The 25,162-nt window shown below is 37.4% G+C and overlaps 1 protein-coding gene across 2 annotated transcripts in view; it reads right to left on the bottom strand.

Annotated features, from left to right (window-relative positions):
- Positions 1-2,381: 2,381 nt before the first annotated feature.
- NKAIN2 (Na+/K+ transporting ATPase interacting 2) overlaps positions 2,382-25,162 on the bottom strand; it is a 228,145-nt gene continuing 205,364 nt past the window's right edge. The window contains exons 3-4 of one of the 2 annotated variants that reach the window (XM_012660818.1): positions 6,689-6,770; positions 2,382-2,514 (exon numbers count right to left, since the gene is read on the bottom strand). In XM_012660818.1, the coding sequence (XP_012516272.1) occupies positions 2,505-2,514; positions 6,689-6,770 (92 nt within the window). In that variant the 3' untranslated portion in view covers positions 2,382-2,504. Of the gene's footprint in view, positions 2,515-6,684; positions 6,771-25,162 lie in introns of those variants that run through there. The other variant, XM_012660819.1, reaches the window with a different exon arrangement.

The following is a 25,162-nucleotide window of genomic DNA, read 5'->3' as shown; positions in this document are numbered from 1 at the left end:
CAAATACACTGTGAGAAGCGCAGGGGCTTAGGGATGGCTCGGAAACGTAATTGTTTTTCCATTTATTTTTAAAATGCAAATTACACTAGTAAGTCAAAAAAATCACTCTGTTAAAAATACATTCAGAATTAACAAATGCAAAAAAAAAAGACACATCAGGATTGTAACTCTTGCCTTCTGAATATTAGGTTTATAACAAAAGCTCAGCCTAGAAAAATAGCATTCTTCACCGGATTTTGAGGAGGATACAGCTGTACAACTTAGATGTTTTCCCAGATATAACCACACCACTGTGCTTACTGCTCCCAAAAAAGACCTGTCCACTGATTACCTTTTAGTAGTCAACAACTGTTTTTGAAAATTTTGGTGGTGATGATAGTTGTGATTTGGTGGTAACTTGGCTGTAACTTAAAGCAGGAAAATGAGGGCTTATTTTCTGTATCCATATACATGTACATGCTGAAATCTCATCACAGCATGAATGTACAGTGAAACCTCATTTTAATAGTCACATTAAAAGTCACATTAGAATAGTTTCTGGCATGTATAGTATTTATAGTTTAGGAATTAAAGGACAATACATTGGTAAAAATTTTTCTCATACATTAAACATGCATGTCACCATAAAAACATCATATGAGGTTTCACTGACATGTTTGCAATTGTATACTTTATACATGTATGTATGGACAAACATATACAAGCCACTGAGAAAATTCAAGAACAAGTGCTGGAATCTTCTTTTTAGTTTATGTTCCAATGATAACTCTTTGTTCCTTTATCATTTTCAAATGTGTATGTGTGTGTATATTACAGACATCCATGCAAACACAGTAATGGGACTGGTTTATGCAGCTCTGGTTGGGCTAAGGTCCAAAATAGATTAACCCAATAACTGAAACTTCATAGAAACCAAAGAAAAAACTTGATCCATGCCAATTTATAACTTCCGAATTTCACTGTACGTAAGGATGGTGTGTTAGTTTTAAAAAAAATTGATTTTAGTGTCGCAGGTGGATTCAAGAAAAAAATGACTCATCTGAGTTCCTGATAAGCCTGAGCTAAGTATGTTTTCCACTCATGAAAACCAAATAATGCTTGAAAATATAGAACAAAATCTCCTAGGAGTTCAGAATATTTCATAAACACATTGACCTACTATTAAGTTTCCAAAGGCATCTTGTTGCCAACTACGTTAACAGCACAGTTTTTCTGCCACAATAATACAGGAGGATTGAAATACACTCTAACACACAACAGATCCCCCAATACCACAAAGAGATCTCAAATATTTCACCAAGGTAACTATTGCTCCCCCCACCCACCCAAAAAATAATCTCGTACGCTAGTTAGAAAAAAAAGGTCACCTACGTAGGGTCTTCAATTTGAATTAGATATAAAAGAGTAAACATAGCTAATACATATTCAGTTGGCCTCTGTTGATAGAAATGCACAGCTGTTTCTGTGTTAGTAAAAGACATTTGTAGATACTTATAAAAGCACCTAGAGTGCAATAAATAAAATCAGTGAGTTAAGCCATTTTTGCTTTCTGCTTCCAGTAGATTAATGCGTTTAGTAGATTAATAAGTTTTACTTTGTCCCACCCCAACCCCATTAGAAGACCATATTTAAGAATTATAAAGACGACGATTATTATTGTTGTTGTTATTGTTACTTGTTTCTTTTTGGCCACCATGGAGGCTCTGTGGTAAAGCACTTTGCTGACAGCTGGCAGTTTTCTTTTACAGACACACTACACTGGAGCTGCTGCACTATCCAGTCTTGTTCCTTGACATGAAACACACAGACTCGAACTCATTCAGAATTAATAGCAGTGTGTTCGCCTAAAGGAAGTGACTTGGGGATGTCTGCACTGAGATTCTCGGGCACACAACGTAGGTGGGTTAAGGCAAGTATGTACGGTACAGCCTTTCAGGCAAACAATCTGCCATTTCGGACTTCGGTTACAAGGTCATCATGGCATGTTTTGTTTGTTAGTTTTTGCAATTACATTGCCTAAGTAGCCGTGGTGCTATCAAGATGTATGGAGTGCAGAAGACAGAGCTCGCAAACTAATGTGCCCTGGACGACTTCGCAGCTCACAGAGGCCGACTGGCTGGGCTGCAGAGGAGTTAGTAACGGCCAGCAGAGGGCACCATCACATCTCCTTTTGAATTTTCCAAAGGCCTGGGAGGAAGGAGCCTGCTTTCGGGAAATCCGAGATGGGCGTGTCCTGCATATTTGTCTGTTTCAGTTGGAAAGAGGAGGTCAAGTGGAATTGGTGTGTGCGTGCTCGAGTGTGTGTGTGTGTGTGTGTGTGTGTGTGTGTGCGCGCGCGCGTGTGTCCGCGCGGGTCTCAGTATCTGTAGAGGCTTTGTGTTTGTTTTGTTAATATGTATATGTATTAAAACTCAGTTGCTTCTTGTTCTTCATAAAATGCAGGAGGCCACTGCGAAACAAGTTCTTTGAAAGGTCCATGGGCTGACATACTGAAGCCATCGGTGTTATTTTGACCTAAGAGAGAGAAAAGACGTTTTTAATCAAGGGGGAGAACAGTGGGTGCCTGTTGCTCGCCACCTTTTCTCACCTCTCCAAGCACAAGAGAAAAAAAAAAAAAACCCAAAACAGAACAACAACAAAAAAGAATGCCCACTGGATTTTAAATAGACAATTTTCCTTAATTTTCCTCTCCTTTTCTTTTTTCTCAGTGCAACTCTTTGGATAGAGAGGCTACTTATGGTGATTTAAAATCTATTTCTGGGGACCAATGAAATAAATATATATTTCTGTGCAATTAGGCTGCTAAAAAGAATGCAATGTTTTCAAATGTTGTCGAATGTACCACAGGATACTCTTATACTGCAGGGAATCCAATCAGATCTATACTCACTATGGCACATAGGTCAGTGGTAGTCACAGCAGCTCCTTTGTTAGAAAATTAATGTGTGGACGGGAATTTTTTGTGCAGCAACTTCATTGCTATTGATTTATTTCAAAGAGGTCTACCAAACTTTAAGGGAAAAAAATGAAAATCTTTCCTTTTCAGATGGGTTATAGATAATCTGAAGAATTGCAAACCAAGAACATTCACCCAAATTAATGAAAAATAAAGAGGACCATCTATTCATTTAGTACAGGAACTGAAACACGGCTGTGACCGCAAGTCAGTTATGGCAGTATTTTCAATGCTTTGTCCAGGATCTTGGCGACAGATTTGCTGGGTACAATGGGAGCCCTACAGCTAAAACTGCATGTTGCTTTTCAACATTTGCTTTCCTTCAAAGGAACAGCTTTTATTTTCAGTTGCTATATAATATTGTTAGGGTGCTTGAACTGGCCCCTGATGTTAAATTACACTTACTTTACAAGACATATTTATGGCAGGTTGACAGGCGAAGGTACACTCCAAATGACAAAGACATAGGAGATGCTCAGGTCTCTGCCTCTCAGCAGGGGATGAGGTTTGTAGGTGAATCGGTTTTGGTTTTTCACCAGATTTGAATAGGCAGTGGCTCTCAGAGGAGTTACAAAGTTGAAAAGGCCCTTCATTCAACAGTACATAATGTAACATGAAAAGGGAATAAAGGGAATGCAGAAAAGGGAAGGGGCACAGCAATGTGTGAAAATATGATGGCTAAGTTAGTGTGAAGAGTAAGGAATGGGAAAACCAGGGAATGTGATATCAGGCCAAACTTACAATCCATTTAAGAATTTAGAAAGAACACTGAACTAAGGGGTCAGGAAAACTGGTTGATAACTTTGGCTGCATCACTAACAAGCTGAGTGACTTTTGTTTCTTTTTTCTCTTGGTTCAGTTTCCCCATCTGTAAAATAAAATCTTAGTGTTCTAGGGTTTGGGGTCTCCTGTGGGATGTTTTGTGGGAAGGGATGGTAGTAGCATTTTGACTAGTAATTTTTTATGTACCTTAAGTATTTCTAACTGCTTAAATTTGAATTCTATTAACTATTTAACTTATGAGCAGTGAGATTTGAAAGCACTGATATAATTTTACTATTATCAGGCAGTATAGAGGAAAACAATTTTTTTTTTTTACTTTTAGTTGGAATTTAAAGTGTTCTATTTAACAAAATATTTAAAGTGTTCTATTTCATGGGAAGTTTTGTCCTCAAGGAATTTAATTCTGGATAAAGATACCTATCTTTGTGGAATCCCCTCTTTAAGGCAACATTAGAATTATAAATGGTTGATTTGAAACAATATACTTGATTACATATAATTAGCATGCTCATGTTATCTTATTATCATAGCTGGTGTTTACATGAGGGGTTACATCTAATTTATTATAGCTTGATCATATTTAGTAATCATTCATATTGATCAACACAGTGAAATGTTATGTGATATTGTCAGAAGAAAGCAATTGCAAACCTTGTAGACGTTTTGTTCTACTCTTGAGCACATATTGTTACAGGTTACTTGGGTTGATACCATATGTGGAATATTGTTTACAGAGGAGATCCTCTGGGAATCACATATAGTGTATGTTAGTTTCTGACTTGAAAAAGTCTTTTCATGAGTGATGGTTAACATAAGCATTGTTTATACTACTAATAAATTATGTTTATTAAGCACTTACTATGTGACATGTCCTATATTTCATGTGCTTTACATACATTACTTCTTATAATTTCAGGACAATTATAGAAAGTATGTATATTATCATCTCTATTTTTCAGGTGAGAAAATTTAGGCTTGGTGAGATTAAATACAATTATTCAAATAAAATTATATGCCCAAGTTCATATGGAATTTGATCTTAGGCAGTCTGCCTTCAATAGGTCATTGTAACCACTACTCCTTATTGCTTTGCCTTTTAAAAATAGAACACTTTAAAAAAGGTTACAATAAAAATATGAGAAGGATGGTAAAGAATTTAAAGGATTTATTTTATTTTTTTGGTAGCTACCAAGTTTTCTGGGATAATGGGGGAGGTATGGTATACATAGCAAACAACTATAGTACATGGCAAAAGAACTGAAAGAGAAGTATTAAAGGAAATATATTTTAAGATAAAATTCAAAGGAGAGTGGAGTTTCAAATGGTAGAATTTGTAAAAAAAGATTATGTTTGGTGTCACAAGAACAGTATGGACCATTGGAAAAATACATGTCATATCCGAAGAAGGGAAGAGTTTATTTGGCTGGAAAAAATGGTTAAGAGGAGGTATTAGACTATTTACACCATAAATAGAGTATAGGCTTCAGGAGGACAGGGCCAATTCTTATTCTTATTACATTTTTCTAGTATCTCTCAGCATCATCTGCACACGGTCAAGACTCAAAAGTTATTAAAGTTTGTAGAGAAGAGATAATATTTCAATAGAACATTGAAGCCAGATCAGAGTGGACTTGCAGGCTATGGTAAGGAGTTTGAACTTTGTTCAGTAGGTGATAGGAAGTCACTGATAGTTTTTGGGCAGGGAAGTGAAATCATCCGAATGGTACTTTTAGGCAGATTAATTTGGCAGTCATGTGGCGAATAGGATAGAGGTTCTAAAATAAGAAAGAAACTGGAAAACTTAACAGGTCATGCACGCTTGAATTAGGACGGTGGTTGTGAAAATGTAAACAAGAGAATGTGTGATATACTGTTTACAGAAGCAATGCTTTAAATGAAACCAAGTATTGGTTGATTTCTGAACTGATAAAGTCTTTTTTATGGGTGGTGTTAGCAAATGATTTCAGAGAACTACAGGGGACACAAAGAACAAGGTAGGCACAATGCACAGTTTATTCTCTTTTTAAAGAGAAGCTTGAAAAGGGGTGTCTAAAGATTAATTTTTCTGGAGGAGAAATACTCTAAAACTGCATTTATTATCCTACACACTAAAGATATTAAAAGGTAATGTGACTTAATGGTGGAGGACAACGACAACAAACACATATCTTCAAAGAGAAGTTCACATTTTAAAATGAATGGAATCTTACTTTCTATTTTGATCTTCGCTTGCAATTCAGCATATCACTTGATGCTGATATATAGAATTTGTTATCAGTTGTTATCCAAGGGAATTTGCCTAAACACAGATATAAAAATCAGGCTCTGATTGTATGTCTGCTCTCTTGAGTGCTAGAGTCAAGGGTTCGATAAATTTCAGTGTTAATGTTCCAGTTCATTTTCACGTTCACATCAGAAAAATGATAGAGAAGAGTATTGCTCAGTTTTTTATTTTTTTTGAACACTGTATATAAGTAGGGTGAACCTATCATTTATCATGGAAATGAATACCCTTCTGAGAGTAATATGGATGGCTGGTAATAATTGCACTGGGACAACCAGTGTAAACTGGGGCTGTGCTAGAAAAACCAGAACATATGGTTTATTTATAGTTACATATAACTGCCTACAATGTTATATCATTTTCAAAATATAGAACTTTTGGGTAATTCAAAGAAGTGGTATATAATATTGGCTTTTGAGCCATGTAGGTGATACTTGTGATAAGACTAAAGGTAACTTTAAAGATGGCATTTCTGATAAATGATTTAAAAAAATCATTAATAAAATGTTGTTAGAATTATCCCAGTAAAGACAATATTAATAGAAGAGAAAATTCTGGAAATATATAACTGAAGGAGAAAGCTGCATGCCATCTATGTTGTGCCATGATACATTTACTTGATCATCTTTTAGTATTCCAGAATACCTTCAAAGCAAAGTACTTACATGTACATAGGCTGTAGTTGTAAATGAGATGTCTTCTGAGGACCTTGATAGCCATAAGAGTCAAAGCCACCTATGAAATCAACTGGAGAGGGACAATTGCCTTCATTAGTTAACTTTTCAGAAGAGGTAAACATTCATGATCAAGGTCCTACACAGATTACTAATATAAACCTTTTCATAATCTACTAAACTGCTGAAAGTAAAAAAAAATTGCGAAGAAACAAAAACAATAGTTCCAAGATAGTTCCTTCAGGTGAGCGATTTCCCCCCACTCCAGCTGTGAGATTCAGTTACTGCTTTACAAGAATCTGTTCACCTGGGAGAAGAAATTATGTACTCTTCTTAAGCAACCAAGACCTAATTGGAGCAATAAAATTCACTTATGCATTAAAGGTGCTGTGTGTATTTTGGTTAGCCTGGAGATTTTCTCTCATACATTACAAATGTTATAGCATAAAAATAACGATCACTCAAGTGCATGCATCGATCAACCATTGCAGTGCTAGTAATAATTTGTATTATGATTATCAAGTACAAGGTGCTGTGGTGGAACTCATGTGAATTAATTCAATGTAACTGTCCCTGTCCTCATGTGGTTTACAATCTGAAATAGACAATTAGGTGCAAAGATGTGGAGCAAAGTTGAACCAAATATTCAAATGCAATATATATTGCAATATATTCTAGATATTTAAAATACAGTAAGAAGATATAACAAGCATTACTGTGGCAGATTATATTTTCTAAGATGGCTGCAACAACATCTCCTGTTCCGCATGTTACACATGTGCGATGTTGACATTCCTCTCATCTAGTGGTTTGGGTGTATGGCCCTTCCTCTTAAACATGGGTAGAACTTGGTGGCAGCTTTGACTATGGTAGAAAAGACACCATGTGACATTTAAGGTTAGATCATAAAAGTATCATGCACTTCTCCCTTGCTCATTTGGGATGCTCTGTCTTGGAACACAGACATCATGCCGTGAGGAAGCCCAAACTAGCCCACATGGAGAAATCAATGGCGGATTATGGACAGGTGTTTCAGCTGATGGGTTAACTGAGGCTCCTGCTGATAGCCATTATCCACACTCAGATGTGTAGGAGAAAATACCTCTAAACAATTATACCCCGGCTGTTGAGTCAACCCAGTCTTGATATCTTCCCACTGGCCAGAAGATTCTCAAGTCCCTGACATCAGAGAACAGAGACATGCCATCCCTGCTGTGCCTATTAACCCACTGAATCTATGAGCGTAATAAACGGTTGCTTTATAACTCCAAGTTCTTGCAGCATTAGTATCTGGAACAGGAAATTCTAAGAATACTGTGAAAAAGTTTTGCTTTTTTTTTTTTTTTTCCATTTGTGTAAATAGATGTCATGTGGTAGGGATAAAAGAGGCAAAACAACAAATGGCTGACAAAATATATGACAGGAAGGAGAAAGAAAGGGAAACAGGGATAATTAGGATGCCCTGGGATACTCTTACTTTTTCTAGTATCTTATTCTATTGGCTTACTTTGTCTAATTTTTGTTCTGTTGTTAATACCGTAGGCCTAGGGTGTTAGGAACTGGAGCAGGATGTGAAATAATTTAAAGTTCATGGTATCTGTAGTGGGGAAATAATTTTTTTAAAGGACTTTATTTTTTAGAGCAATTTTAGGTTCATAGCAAAATTGAGTGTAAAGTACAGAGAATTCCTATATACTCCTTGTCCCCCACACAAATACAACCTCCTCCACTATCTATATCCTGCACCAGAATGGTGCATTTGTTGCAATCGATGAACCTACATTGACATATAATTATCAAAGTCCATAGTTTACATTAGGGATCACTCTTGCTGTTGTGCATTCTATGGGTTTTGACAAGTGATATGATAAGTATCTACCGTTATTGTAACACAGGAGCTTCACTGCCCTAAAAGTCTGCTGTTTTCCACCTAATCATCCCTTCTTCTCCCTTAACTCTTGAAAACCACTGATCTTTTTAACTGCCTCTATAATTTTGCCTTTTTCAGAATGTCATATGGTTGGAATAGTACAGTATGTAGCCCTTTCTGATTGGCTTCTTTCACTTAGTAATATGAATTCAAGGTTCCTTCAGGTCTTTTCATAGCTTGATAGTGGAAATCAAACGAATTATAATACTTATCTCATACAACTGGTGTGAGGATAAAATAGGGAATTAGAGCCCTGGATTAGGCAGAGGTATGGAAGAAGAAAATTAAGAACCCCTCAAAAAATTCAGGCTTTTCTTTATACTTCTTCTAAGTCATGCAGTGTAGCAGAAAGACAAACATAAAATTCTTAATTTCTGACAACTACAGAACTACATCAAGTGTTTTATAGAAGATGGATTAAAAGACAGTGAACCCCTTTTGTCTTCCTAATTGCCCATATTTGTACTGGGCTAATATAAATGGTACCAGAAGAGCTATATGATAATTACATGGTGACTATATTTAAAGATTATGCTTTGAGAAATTATTGTTTAAGACTGGGGATTTGTTGCAGGTAATGCCTAAATTTCTGTTTATATGGGTGGGCTCTTGTCTACATGAGACAATTAAGAAGTAGTCTTCTGAGAGGTATTCACAGGGTTAGAACTCCATTGTTCTGAGGTTCTCTTTTAGTAGGATGGGCTCCATCATGGTGCTGGTTAATAGAGTGGATTAGAGTAGACCAAGATCAGGGCAGATGTAAGCAGTAAGGTCTCCTTCACTGAAATTAAGATCCAAGTCAAACTCAGGTTTATCAGTGTTGCTGTTGTTATTATTATCATTGTCACTGTTTTGAAATATTTTATTGGCGTTTTCATGGGTTTAAGAGGGGTGGCAGAAAAAGCCATATGGTAATTATGAGCCAAAGATCTTGGAGTGAACCAAAGGATAAGCTAAAGAAAACGAGATGAATCTTCAAGTCTGATGGCTAGAATTAGGACTAAAAGTGGGGAACAAAGCTTGAGTCAGAAGCAATGTAGACCCTTCCAAGACATGGCAGAAGGCCAGGAGGGAAATGAGGTGTGTCTTGAGCATGTGATGAAAATGGAGCTTGAGTGATCTGGAGCTTGCTCTTTATTAGCCATGATCTGTAAGCTGTGTAGATGGATAGAGCTGGCTTACAACTACTCATTTAGGGAGGCTAGCACTGAAGTTCTTGTGGGAGGAATGCAATCGTTCTGATTATTCTGACCATGCTGATGGGCCTGGGCATGGAACAGGTTCCAACAGCAGGTGACTGAGAACCAAGATGAGAAAAGAAGGGGCTCTGAATGTAACCAGGTTGGATTTTTACCATGTCATTGATGAGGAGGCATTGAAATTTAAACCAGAAGCAGAGGGCATATTTTCTATAGTTCATTTTGTATACATGCCTGAGTTCACAGCCAAGGAGATTGTGTATGGTCAGTTTTCATGTGCATTTATTCTCAGAAAGTATTTTAATGTCTTCCTAAAGACTCGAGGGGGAGGAATAGGAATCAGCTGGATCCAATGGAGTACCACAGTTAAGATTTTGGTAATCAGCATAGGTAGACTCGATTCCTCTCACCTTTTACAGAAGGGTCCTTCAATCATGCATGGAACTCTGGGGTGTTATGTGGGTGGAGAGCACAGGTAGAAGAAACTATTTTTTCCACTTGAAAAATTGAACTACTGGGGTTAGCTTACACTTTAAAGATATTAATGATATAACTGGTCTGTTTTCCATCTCTTTTATTTTAAAATTTTTTTTATAATTTTATTTTATTTTTTATCATATTTTATTTTTAGTTTTTATTGCCCAGGGAGTGCAGTGGCATGATTATAGCTCTCTGCAGCCTTGACTCCTGAGCTGAAGTTACCTTCCTGCATCAGCCTCCCAAGTGGCTTGGACTACAGGTGCACGACACCATGTCTAGCTAATTCTTTTCTTTCCTTTTCTTTTTTTGTAGACATAGGATCTCGCTGTGTTGCCCAGGCTGGTCTTGAACTCTTGGCTTCAAGTGATCCTCCTGCCTCAGCTTCCCAAATTGCTGGGATTACAGGGATGAGTCACCATGCCCAGCCAGTCTCTGTTATATAATTACATTTATTTAGGCTCTAAAGAGGTTACTGCATACTCTAAAACTTTTCCGAGCAATAGAAGTCAAAAAATATCTGATAGATCCTTCTCCAAGTAATTATTACAGCAGCTAGATGAGTAGGTCATAGCTCATCTCTGCCTTCTTTAGAAAAGAGTAACTTTTATCAATCAAGAATCTCTTTACTTCCTGAAAGTAAAAATAAAATAAATTTCCGACAGTTGCAAAATTCTTAATAGTTTCTAAACCACTTCCATGTGATATCATCTATCCTCACAGCATTACTATGAGGTGTGTAGGAATAATTATCTTCATTTTACAAATAAATACAGATTACAGATTTACTACTTGAGGCCCCACAACAGCTGAGGTTGGGACTAGAAGCCAGGTATTCTGTTTCCTTCCTAAGTATATTGGAAAAGAGATTTCTGTTTTTCCCTCATGATATTCCAGTAAATTTTAGGAAGGTTATAAATGGTGATCAAAAATATCATCTCACATTTTGGATTAAATTTAAAATCTTCAGGCTTTTGTTTTCTTTCTATATTATTCATTTAACAAAAGTTTTGAGTTCTTACTTTGAGTCCTTTATTGGTTGTAGATGCCTCCTTTTATTCTTTGTTCTCCAGCATCTTTACTCTGTTTTTTCTAGAAAATTTACTCTTTATCTTCTTTCATCTCCAACATAATATTTTAGAAATATTCTGTTGTGAATAATAACTGATACAGAAACCACCTCTGTTGAATTTGCCAATGATAGTTACAAATGCAGTGCCTTCGTTTTTAATGTTTATGTCAGAGGAGATGAGGCTAGCATCCTTCAGGTTTAGTTTATTTACTTTGTGTCTGATAATTTATTTTTAATTTTAAAATTTTTTATTTGTATATATTCATAGGATACAAGTGCAGTTTTGCTACATTGATATAGTTCATTGTAAAGTCAGTGCCTTACGGCCGATATATCACTGAAGCAATGCATATTGTACTTCTCAAGCAACCTTGCATCGTCCACCCCTTCCCACCTCCCCCTGTTCTCTGAGTCTCCACTGTCCATCATTCCACACTCTACTTCCATGTGTACACATTATTTAGCTCCCACTAAGTGAGAACATGTGGTATTTGTTTTTCTGTGCTTGAATTGTTTCACTTAAAACAATGGCCTCCAGTTCCATCCATGTTGCTGCAGAAGACATGATTTTATTCCTTTTTATAAGTGAACCGTATTTTATTATGTATATATACCACATTTTCTCTACCCAATCCTCCACTGATGGACACTTAGGTTGATTCCACATCTCTGCTGTTATGAATAGTGTTGCTGTAAACATACAAGTGCAGGTATCTTTTTTATATATTGATTTCTTTTCTATTGGTTAGATACCCAGTAGTGGGATTACTGGATCATATGGTAATTCTATTTTTAATTCTTTGAGAAATCTTCATACTGTTTTCCATAGAGGTTGCATTAATTTACATTCCCACCAATAGTAGATAAGAGTTTCCTTTTCTCCACATCCTCACCAACATCTGTTATTTTTTGTCTTTTTAATAATAGCCATTCTGATTGGTATAAGATGATATCTCATTATATTTTTAATTTGCATTTCTCTGATGATTAGTGATGTTGAACATTTTTTCCACATGCTGTTGGCCATTCATTTTTCTTCTTTTGAAAAATGTCTATTCATAACCTTAGCCCCCATTTTAATGGAGTTACTTGGGTTTTGTTTGTTGTTATTGTTTGTTGTTGTTGAGTGGTTTGAGTTCCTTGTAAATTCTAGATGTTAGTACCCTGTTGAATATATAGTGTGCAAATATTTTCTCCCATTTCACAGATTGTCTATTTACTCTGTTGATTCTTTCTTTCTTTTTTTTTTTTTGAGATAGAGTCTCACTCTGTTGTCCAGGCTAGAGTCCCATGGCATCAGACTAGCTCACAGCAACCTCAAACTCCTGGGCCCAAGTGATCCTCCTCCCTCAGCCTCCTGAGTAGCTGGGACTACAGGCATGTGCCACCGTGCCCGGCTAATTTTTTCTATATATTTTTAGTTGTCCAGCTAATTTCTTTCTATTTTTAGTAGAGACAGGGTCTCACTCTTGCTCAGGCTGGTCTCGAACTTCTGAGCTCAAATGATCCTCCCACCTTGGCCTCCCAAAGTGCTAGGATTATAGGCATTAGCCACTGCGGCTGGCCTAATTATTTCTTTTGCTATGCAGAAGCTTTGTAGTTATTTAAGTCCCATTTGCCTATTTTTGTTGCCTGTGCTTCTGAGGTGTTAGTCATGAATTCTTTGCCTAGACCAATGTCCATAAGAGTTGTCCCTAGGTTTTCTTCTAGTATTTTTATAGTTTCAGGTCTTACATTCAAGTCTTGAATCCATATTGAGTTGATTTTTGTATATAGTGAGAAATAGGGGTCCAGTTTCATTCTTCTGCATATGGCAATCCAGTTCCCAGTACAATTATTGAAAAGAGTGTTTTTTCCCCATTGTATGTTCTTGTCAACTTTGTCAAAGATCAGTTGGCTATCAGTATGTGGCTTTATTTCTGGGTTCTCTATTGTATTCCATTGATCTATGTGTCTATTTTTAATACCAGTTTTAGTTACTATAGCCTTGTAGTATTAATACAATTTGAAGTCAGGCAACGTGATGCCTCCAGCTTTGTTCTTTTTGCTCAAAATTGCTTTGGCTATTTGGGCTCTTTTTTGGTTCTATCTAAATAACATTAGAATTGTTGTTTCTAATTCTGTGAAAAATGATGTTGGTATTATGATAGGAATTACATTGACTGTAGATTGCTTTGGGAAGTATGATCATTTTAACAATATTAATTCTTCTGATCCATGAGCACAAAATGTTTTTCCATTATTTTGTATCATCTGCAATTACTTTCACCAGTGTTTTGTAGTTTTCTTTGTAAATATCTTTTACCTCTTTGGTTAAATATATTACTAGGAATTTCATTTTTTGTAGCTATTGTAGATGGGATTGCCTTCTTGATTTTGTTCTTGGCTACATGGTGTAGGGAAATGGTACTGATTTCTGTACATTGATTTTGTATTCTGAAACTTTATTGAATTCATTTATGAAATCTATTAATATGAGGTTTTTGGAGAAGTCTGTAGGGTTTTCTAGATATAAGATCATATAATCAGCAAACAGGGATAATTTGACTTTCTTTTTTCCATAAATGATACCTTTTTTTCCCCTCTTGCCTGATTGTTCTGGTGAGGACTACTAGTACTATATTGAATAAGAGTGGTAGAAGTGGACATTCTTATCTTGTTCAGTTTGTAGAGGGAATTCTTTCAACTTTTTCCATTAAATATGATGTTGGCTGTGGGTTTGTCATATATGGCCTTTGTTGTCTTGAAGTATATTCCTTCCACCTGAGAGTGGGGCACATTTCAGTGTTAAACTTTCCAAATGGTGCCTTGGGCCTGTGACTTGGGAGGGCAGAGCCCCTCCCAAGCAAGCACCATGGGCAAGAAGCTGTGGGGAGTGCAATCCACTTGTGTCTTAGTCTCACAGCAGCCTATTTCAGAGTGGTAGGTGTTTTCCTAGGTATGCATAGGAGAGCTTGGTTTTCCTGTCCCTCTCTGGTTGGGTGGCAGCTACAGCCATGTCATGCTGAACTCAGTCTGAGGCTGGGGTGCAGCGGAACATTAACTTTTCAAATGGCACCTTGGGCCTGTGGCCAGATAGGCCAGGGCCCTTCCAAAGCAAGCAGTGTGGGCAAGAAGCTGTGGGGAGTGATGCTCAGTCGTGTCTCAATCTCACAGCAGCCCATAGCAAGGCTGTAGGACCTTGTGAGAGGTACGTGGGAGTGCTGGTGTCCCCTCTTTCTCCTTGGACCAGAACGATGGCAGCAGCTACTTCTACAGATTCCTGGTATTGAGGTTCTCAGAATGGCACCCAGCTGAAGCTCTCTAGGCTTGTATGCGTGGGATCCCATGTGGGTTTCCTTTCTGGAGCAATATCTCTGGACAATCTCTAGACAGCTCTCTATGTTAAGCCTGAGGCCTGCATGGGTCAGCGGGTTCAGGGTGCGGAGCCCTGAGTTTTTCCCCCTTTCTGTTTCCACAGGTCCAGGAACTTCTCCTGGCTCTCAGCCAGTCCCTGGCTAGGCAAGCTGCCTTCAACCCTCTCCTTACTTACTTTTGGTGCTTCCCATCACTTCTCTGGTGATTCCTAGCATTCATTCCTGGATGATTTGTTCAAAATGTATCTGCTTACTATTCTGGTTCCTCTCTGTGGAGGAGGCATGCACTACCTGCATCTAGTCAGCCATCTTCCGATAATTTTTGGAGAACACCAAATAAGCATGTAAGTAGTCTTTTCTTCTGAAAATTATTTATATTCTCAACCCCATCTTGTATGACTCTGATTACAATGATGTTTTTTAAAACAAGGAAAGATGTTTTCTTTTTATCACCTTTGCATATTGTCTATTTTATTTCAATACTTAATGGAAAATGTGAAAGACAGACAGGAATTACCAAAGGCCTGAATTTGAATTAGGAGAATGAGAAAGCAAAGATGTCAAAAAATGCTAGAGAAATGGATAAAGAGGTAGAAAACATAGGACATGGCTAGTTTTTGAACATGGGAAAGAAAAGGAAAGAGTCAAAGTTGACTCTCAGAAATTTATTAGTCAAGGGAATGTTGCTGCTTTTAACAAAACCAGAAAGAATGTCAAGAGGGAGCTGAAGTTTGGATTCCTTTTGGAAATGTAGTCTTTAAGTTGTAAGTGGAACATGTCAGTGAGGAAAAACATGGGAAAAGGGAAATGTAACTATAATTGGTACAAGGCAAATTGGGGACTTGCTGGGATTTTAAAGATGGATTTCTTTCTCCTCAATCAGCTTTATCTTGCTTCATTGTGACCTATCTCCACCTAACATATCATAAATCTACTTGTTTATTTGTTGATTCCCTCCACCACTATAATAACTCTCCATGAGATTTACTGTTTGCTACCGTTTACTATAGTAGTCCCAGAACCCAGAACAATATCTGGATCATGGATGACACTCAGTAGGTGTTTGCTGAATAAACTCTGTAGACGCTTTATGTAAAAGAAAGTAAGGCAATTGATTGGAGAATAGAAGATGCTAGTAAAATGCTAGTCCATGAAATTTGGAGAATGGAAGATGCTAGTAAAATGCTAGTCCATGAAATCTGACTGAGTGTTTTATCCTTTTTTCCACAAAGCCTTGAATGAGAAGAGCTTTTATAGATGATCTAGAGATTGTTGCCTGGGTGCTCTGAGATAAATAAAAGAAACTTTTTGGATACTAATGAGAAGCCACCACTGCATCTTTTTTGGCCAAGAGATGTGGAAAGAAAAAGGCTAGGACATGTTTTAGCATTAAAATGAGTAGAGTAAGAGGGTTGTTCACTGATGAATGCTATTGAATGTTATAAATGTTGATAATTGGTAGGAAAAACATTGTTCTCTCTCTGGCCAGTCCATAACATCCTAAGCAGAGGCACACAACTGGGCAGAAGGTGACAAAATAAAATTTGTACTTGCACAATCTCTGCCTTGTTGGAGAGATTTGCCTTTGGTTCTCTGAAGACAACTTGGGATTTTTTTTTTTTAAAGGGCTTTATTGAGATATAATCGATAAACAAGAAAGTGCTTATATTTAATGCATACAATTTGATGAATTTGGGCATTTGCAGACCCATGAAACTAGTACCACAATCAAGATAATAGACATATCTGTCACCTCCAAAAGACAACTTAGGAATGTTATTATTTTCTTTGCAAGTGTTCAGTGTTTTCTCTTGGCCTTAGTTTTTCTATCTGCAATATGGGTATATTTACACATACTGATCTATGGAGGCATGGGGAGGTTGAATTATTTTAAATTAGTGAAGTGCCATGTCAGTTTAATAACTGTGATTTAATAACATTAATAATAGTGGAGTTGGTACTTGGTAATTTAAAAATTGTCCCTTAGTTCTTAATGACAAATCTGCTAGTCAACATACTCCCTTTTGGAGACAAAGCTGAAAAAAGCCTCCAGGGGAAATTTTAAAAAGCAGTTCACAAAGAACTAAGCCTAAATATTTAGAAGAAGTCATTGACAGACATTAAATAATTTGTGTGGGCCTATGAAAATAGTGTCTTTCCATTATGTCTGCAAGTATGAATTTCAAGGTACTTGCATCCATTTGCACAAAAGGAATTTAGAGCAAACCAACCATAGGCTCGATTGAAAAGAACCACCTTTCTCCCACTAAGACCTACTCGGTGGCAGCAATTCAAGCTGACCGTGTGAACTTAGGTACTCAGTCTGTGATAAAATTCCTGGGTGGACTCAGATTTTTTTTTTCTGGTTAGGAAAACATAATCGTTTACAGGAAAGGGTCCTTTATCATGTTGTTACCTGAAAGGTCACCAAAGTACTATGCTACAGAGGGCTTCTAGCAGGCAAAGCACGCATTGAATGAAATGAGACTTATTAACTAAATCACTGCAGATGCTTCACTTCCTAATCTTGTTCATCAGCTATAATTTCTCAGAGTTTAAGGTCCTGTTTTTCATGTTTCCTTCTTATTTGTATCAGAGGAAGCTCTTTAATATTTTAAATCTGGTATCACATTCACATATGTTAAAAAATTAAAGTAAAAAGCAATAACTGCGCTGATATCATAATAAATAAAATATTTCTTTAGTTAGAAGTTGTTCAAGTAACCACTTTAAGATTTTGGTTCTAAAGGCCTAACAAAAAATGAAATTAAGTTCCACTTGATACATTATTCTGTCTTGTTGCTCTTGTTTATTTCGCTAATTCTCAGTGAGGGCAATGCCTAAGGTGAGATTTTAAGAAACACATGATGCTTTTTTCCTGAGACCAACCAGGATCTTGTTATTGGACAGTCTTCTAATAATGTAATGCCACCACTTGGAACATCATGGGGAAGCTGTGCGGCAGCCTAAAGACTGGGGGCTTTGGAGTCAGAAGACCTTTGCTCAGATTGTGCCTTTACTTCTTACCAGCATCGTACCCATAAGCAGGTCACAATTGCTCTGAGCCTTAAGGTCTTGCTTTGTAAAGGGAGGATAATAAAGAAATTTCAGCTTCATAGGGTTATTGAGGGAATCAGGCATTCTATGTGTGTAATACCTAAAAGGATGTATATAATATATTAAAAACACGTTATGGGTAGATTTGGAATCTCATCTCTTTTTGAAAAGGATTTCTACAAAAGGAATGATTGGAATTATGCTTTAAAATGCATATTAGGCTCTTTACTGAGAGAATTAGAATTTTTCAGGCCAGGAGAATAGATGGAGATAAAGCTCCAAGAAGAGAACTTTGTAGCAGAATTTACTAGAATTTTATATGGAATGACATAAGCATAGAAACTCATCAGCAGAAGCTGAGGAGAACAGACGTAAGGTCTATAGAGACCCCTCAAATACCCACTTAGTTGGCTAACTGTGTTCTGATAAGAAGCAGGAATAGCCTGTGTGATATAATGTAGAAAAAAGGAAGATATTTTCTACTAAAAAATAACTACACAGAACCGAGTTTGCATATTTCAAATACGTTTGGAAGTTGCCTTGTATATTATCAGAAAGAACAGAGGGAGGCCGGGACTGTCCTGGTTTGTGGTGTGTGAGGCTTTGGCATATACGTAGACTAAAGGAGCTGTCCAACGGAGTGGTCAAGTATAAAGACACTGAGAGCTTAGTACACTGGATTGGGCAGAAAGGGATGAGGTCAAAGCTTGGTGGATGGATTACTTACAGAGGCGAAGCTCACTGTTCCTCTTAAATTTGGGCAGGGTTGTAAGGAGACAAAAGAATTATTGTCAGTATAGAGAATTATTGAGGTTTTTTTGGGTGAAATCAAATTCTATGTTTGATAGCTGTGAATTTCTCAGGTTTGAGTATTTGGTTTAAGGGGCCTGGAAAGGTTTGGAACAGGTCCTGTAACCAGGGTGCCACACTGTCAACAGGAGAAGAGTGAGAGCATGGTTGCGTAGGAGACAGCATCTATTTGAGTGTGACAAGCACACATGTGTGGCCGGGTTTAGTGACTTTCCCCATCAATGCACATCCACCCAGAATTAAAAGTGGAGAAATTCATCTGAGTGTCACCAGGCATGGATGTTGAAAATTCAAGCATAAAGGAAGAGCAAGTGAGGACGGAAATCAAGAGTGCCAATGAGAGCACCGTCGTCTTTGCTAAACCTGGAGATAGATAGTGAGTAGGAAGATCCAAGGCATGAGAGAAACATAGGCTCTAATGGAGGGAGCTCCCAAATAAGAGTGAAGAAAAATTTCTCCAAAAGGGAGGCAGTAGAATGAGGAAAAAGCAAAGATAGGGGTTTACAGTCAGGCAGAGAATTTCAGAATTGGTGATCTTAGAGAAGCCTCCTTCCACCATATTGAGAGTGATCCAAATGTAGCCTGTATGGTGAAGGGAATGAAAGGGATGGATGAAGCGATGATATTAAAAAATAACTACATAGAACTGAGTTCCGTATTTCAAATACTTCTGGCAATCACCTTGTATAACGTTAGTCATGACAGAGAGAGGCTGGGATCTTCCTGGTTTGTGGTTTGTGAGGCTTTCGCATGTATGTAGGCAAAAGGAACGGTTCAATGGAGTGGTCAGCTTACTCCGCATGATGGGTAGGGGGTAAGAGCTGAGAAGGTGAAGAAATTATAAAGCTAGATTCAGAAAATTATGTATTCAGATATCTTTGATGCTTTTAGTAAGTGTGGAGAAGCATGTAGAATGTGATGAAATAACCAACTTCACCTTAAATGTGCCTGGGCTCACTTTATGTCATTACACCATTGGGATGGATTAGATTTACCAGTTTTTGTGTTGTTATCTCATGTTCGAGTTGCTTTCAATTATATATGACATGCCTTTCAGATGAAGTTGGAGGGAGCAGTTATTGCAAGCTTTAGGTGAACTCGTTAGACATGACTGGGTATGTCATGTCTTCTCAGCTGACATCCAGGATATGTTTAGAATGCACAGCCCATTTACATGCAGAAAATTTAATTAGGGTTGTGAGTACATTAATGTATGCATATTTAGCAAAATAAAAAATAAAACATGCATGCTGTAATCACCTATTAGAGAAATATTCCTCACCTTGTAATTTTTGCTAACATAATCTTTGTATCATTTTGCAGCCTCCAGAAAGGAAAATCACAAAATTCTTGAGCCTAAATGAATTATCTTTTAGAACAACAGTAGCAGTTTCAGAAAAGAGAATGTCCAGTGGTTATTCTAACATTTTTATTGGTACTTGGGAAAGTTGAAATTACATATTCTATGTCAAGTTCATTAAAAGCACTTGAAGATTATTTCTGCATGAATTATGGTGCACCTTTGGTCAATATGGATCCAAAAAGTAGTCATCTTTAAAAAAGGACTCTTTGAGTTTTGTTAAATTCTACATAGCCTTCTGATTTATCCTTTAGGGTTCAGCTGAAATGTCACGTCCTCAGGGAAGAATTCCTTGTCTTCTAAGCTGCATGAGATTCGCTTGGGGTCATTCCCATGGCACCCCCTCCTTCCCATGTTTGAACTCTCATCATGCTTTACTGTAATTCCTTTTTTTGCATGTGAATTGTGTGCTGGAAATTAGGCACCGTGAAGGCAAAGACAGTATTTATTTGGTTCCCTGCTTCATCCCTAGTGGCTAACACACAGCCCACCACAGAGTGGTTGCTCCACAAATATTTTTTGCAAGAATCTATCTTGGGTATCACAGGGAAGTGATGTGGAAAGAATACTTAAAATCTGGAGACTTAAGTTCTGCACCCAGTTCTGCCTCTAAATGATTGTTTGCCTTTGAGCAAGTCAATTCCAGTGCTCCTTTCCTCAACTGTAAGATTAGGGGATTATATTCTTCTAAGTGAAATATCACAAGAATGGAGAAACAAGCACCAAATGTATTCACTATCAAATTGGTACAAATTGATCAACACTTCTGTGCACATATGGAAGTAACATTCATAGGGTGTCAGGTAGGTGGGAGGGGGGAGTAGGGGATGGGTATATTCATACGTAGTGGGTGCAGTGCGTGCTGTCTGAGGGATGGGCACTCTGTAGCTCTGATTATAATATACGTAGTCAATATGTGTAACCTAAATGTTTGTACCCCTGTAATATTCTGAAATTAAGAAAAAAGAAAATGTTTGAAATAAAAAAGGATTAGGGGATTAAAGTTAGATGATCACTAATATTATTTGTAATATTTATGCTTCTGCATAAATTCCATATTTCTGGGATTAGTTTCTATACCTATGGCAGCAAGAAAATATTTAAAGTGAGCAAATTTACAAAGGCATAATGAATGGGAAAAATTAGTTCAAATGAATTATTTCCATCTGGCTGTTACTATTATGCATTGATTTTTCTAAGGAAGTTTCCAAAAAGGTGAGCTGCTGAATTTACAGGGCAACGGGAAACTGAGGCATGACAATCCTCAGTGGGAAAACAGATTGATGAAAAAGGTGGGGCCTGGAAGAAGGGAATAGTCAACAGGTTTGGAGCCAACAGAAATAGTGTCCCTCATCCAATTTAATTGAGCGGTGAAGGTGTCTGGGTGTATGGATGTGTGACCGTGTGCCTCCCTTTGCTGCTCCACTCTTGGGAATTCCTTTAACATCAACTTCATTAGTTACAAAGGCAGCAATCCATATCCAATTTTCTTTTTGTGTCAGGATTGTTCATGTATAAAGTAGGCTCCTTTGTTGAAAACATTTCCAATTAAGCCTATAAACAAACAAACAAACAAATGCAAAAGTTACACTGCCTGCCCCAGCCAACCCTGCTGACTCCGAGGTCCAGCCACCATCTATTATATACAAAAATGAATTGAAATTCCCACTTTGGACCTAACCTAATTTTCAAGTGATAATAGGCACGGATTCCCAGAAGCACTCCATGCCTCTTGATAGTAACATCCTAATTTCCTTTCCTGGTAAATGTTTTAAATAAGATTTTAGCACCAAAGGAAATTAACCTTTAAATTAATCATAATTATAAAATGCCATCACTGATTTTTGTCTTCAGCCTAATTACTTTCTATTATTTAAACAAACCGCACCTCCTGTGAGCTTTAAGTTTGTTTCTCTTTAGCTCCCTGCCACACAATGCCAACCAGTCATAGGGGAGGCCTCCCTGAGTATCTTCTGCTAGAGCAGCCTGGTTTAAATGTCACACAGGATTGAGGGTTCACCCCAAGCTCGCTTATTCACAAGGCCCTCTTTCAATGCCTAGGCATGAGGCTGCTTTGTTCAGATGTTCTCTTTCTGCATACTTGGTGGCCATCCTTAGAGATTCAGTGTTTCCTAGTCCTCCTGCTGTTAAAAAGGAGCTTACTGGGCCCAGCCTTCTGTTTTTATTAGACGCCACTTCAAAACAAAAGCACAACTGGGCATAAGAAAGTGAGTACCAGCCAACATCATTCATCAAAAGAGTGAGTGTTGCAGTCTGAGCACGCCTCTGATTTGGAGGGCTTTTGGAGAGACTTCAGCTTCCTGTGCCAGCTCTTTGCTTTGCTCCCATTTGTTCTCTGGAGATGGGACCAAGGGATCCCAGCAACTTTATTTTGTGAGCACATATGTCAACATTCCGGTGCTAAAAACATCCTATTTTTCTGCCACTTGGCTGCTTGCTTTCTCACGTCATCATCCGTGTGAGTACAGAAAGACATGGTGAGGAAGTAAGTACAGAACACCAGTTACAGGTGGCTTGGGTATCTGCACACTTGGAGGAAGCAGAATAATCAAAATGGAAGATTTTTCTTTCGATCGTTTCTGTAAATGTCACCACTTTTCCCTCCTTCAATTCATATGCCCTGGCTTTCTTTTCTCTTGAGGCTGATTAAAACAGCTTGAATATTTTTCGTCTATCACATAACTTGAGTTCATCCTGCCATAAATATTCTCTGCATAAAATACCTTCTATTACATACCTGTTAAAGACTCTCCTTTGCTTATTTGAATATTGTCACCTCTACATTGTTTTTAGAAACAAAGTCCTGATTGTTCTGAATCAACAGAGGATAGAGAATGAATGAATTTCTTTCCCCTCATATTTTTGATTTGAAAGCATTAGATTTACTGAAAGATGAGCATAGTGTATGCGTGCGTGTGTGTGTGTGTGTGTGTACACAAGTGAAAAGCAATAAGGGAGGAGATACCATGAGAAAAGGGAGAAAAGAAGTGATTGTTGAAGAATCAGACTCAGTTTTGGCCTGAATATCCACATTTTAAAGTAAATAATTAAACTTATTTAAAAAATAGTAATTTGGCTATATTGGGTTAAATAAAATATATTATTAAAATTAAAAAAAAATAGAGCTCCTGTGTTTTCTCTTAACTAACCACAAGAGGGAGCAATTTAATAGCAGACTGAAAGACTGGTGCCAGCCAGTGTGGGGAGATAATGAGAAAATGATTCGTATCACTATCACTGTTAAAGAACGCTGTTGTCACTGGTAGGAATTTGCGTGATTGACAAGAGGCATGCGCATATGTAGGCATTTGTCTCAGGTGTTTATCGCTTACTCAGTTTTATGTATGTCAATGCATCTTTTTTCTTTTTCTTCCATGTGTTTAGAAAATGACAAAAGGTGCTTTATTCTAATTGGTTATTCATTTACTTAGAATAAACTGAAGTCTAAGGAGATGCCACATTTCCTTAGCAGTTCCCATATAGTCCAAAAAATATTTGTGGAGACCCAATTGATTCATTCATTTATTTCCCAAATAGTTACCGAGTCCTCCTCCAGGTCGGGGATATGCTAGATGCTGAGGATAGAGCAGGGAATGACAGGTGTGAATCCTGACGGCATCCCGCTAATACTCTTTCATCCTGAGGGATTCAGTGTGTACAATATTTGGATGTCGGAAGTTCCTGAATGAACATGTTGACTTTGGGCGAGTCATTTAATCTTTATGGGTTTATAAAATTAAAGTGTTCAAATACAGCAGTAGCCTCTTCTGTCATTTTAAACTCTGCAGAATTCATAGTTCAAAAGAAACCTTAATCAGAACAAACAGGATATAAAATTAAATAAATGCGGAGCTTCTGTGCTTAGGCCGGGGCGTGTGGGGAAGGTACAAGGTGGTACCCCCTTTCACCTGGCCCCACTAGGATTCTGCAGGTCATAGCTAGAGATTAGTGGCATTCAAAGTCTGAGCCTTCGGGCTTTAATAATATGTGGTCCTGTTCAGAGATGGGGAAAGAAATGGCAAGTTTTGGTTTAGTAGGCAGCTGGCAGATATGGACAAGGTTATTTCACTCAGTCACTTTCAAATTCCTAAAACAAATGTTTTAAAGGGAAAAAACAATAAGATACTAACAATAAAGTGTATTTGATTGCTTAAGTATGATGCTTAATAAGTTAAAATAGTCAAATCCTTCTCACAACGCGACCTGTCAACCTGGCACCCAGGAACTTGGCACCTTTTTTGAATTCCTAAATGCCCGCTCTTAGGTTATGTTTGAAGAGCGAGTTATAAACAATAAGAAAGCAAGCTCAGGTTACTAAACAGAATGTATAATATGGCCCTAACAACCAGATGGGAAGAATGATAGGCATATAATAGATAGATATAGATAAAAGGAAAGGAAGGAAGGAAGGAAGGAAAGAAGGAAGACCAGGAGACATATAATATATCAAAATGTGAACTGAGATTTAAAACTCAAAATTATGGGGTCATTTGAATTCTCTTTTTTTGTTTATCTGTATCTCCTATACTTTCTGCAGTAGACCTACCTTCCTTTATAAACAGGAAGAAGTAAGTACTTTTTTCCCCAAGGGGAATACTCCGTCTTGCCCCATAGGTGTGAGTAAGTGATTGTGCTCAAAGAACTGCATTCAAATCCAGTGATCGTGACGAACTGGAGACATTATCAAAACATGCAGGGTGGAGTTTAATACACGGAAGTATAGGCCAGCAGGCTTTAGAAGAAAAATCAAATAAAAATAACAGAAAATTATTAGCCTCAGAGAAGTGAATAATTTCCTGTGGTTTTCTTTTCAAACGAAAGAGTCAATAAATCGATCGTGACTTTTATCCCAAGGCCGGTTGGTTTTGAAGAATTTAGGACAGGTTTTTATGCATTTGTGCTTGCTTGGTGGGAATGTGCATATGTCTAACTCCAAATTTAAGCATCTAGCATTCACTTTTCAATATTGCTTTCCAAATAATTCTCTTAGGATATTATTTTTTGAATGACATTCCACATCTTTCTCTAGATGATTTCAGTATTTAATAACATTTTCAAATACATGGAATCTCTTTTAGAAAAGAGAGTGACTACTTAGAAAAATGGACTCATTTGCTAGAGGACCAACATTTAGTTTTTGTTTAACTGTTAAGCTAAAGATTTATAAAAATTGAGAAATCATA

The sequence above is a fragment of the Propithecus coquereli genome, unplaced genomic scaffold (genome assembly GCF_000956105.1).
Source record: "Propithecus coquereli isolate 6110/MARCELLA unplaced genomic scaffold, Pcoq_1.0 Scaffold68, whole genome shotgun sequence".
Classification (NCBI taxonomy): Eukaryota; Metazoa; Chordata; class Mammalia; order Primates; family Indriidae; genus Propithecus; species Propithecus coquereli.
This window is presented reverse-complemented; position numbering and strand designations above follow the sequence as displayed.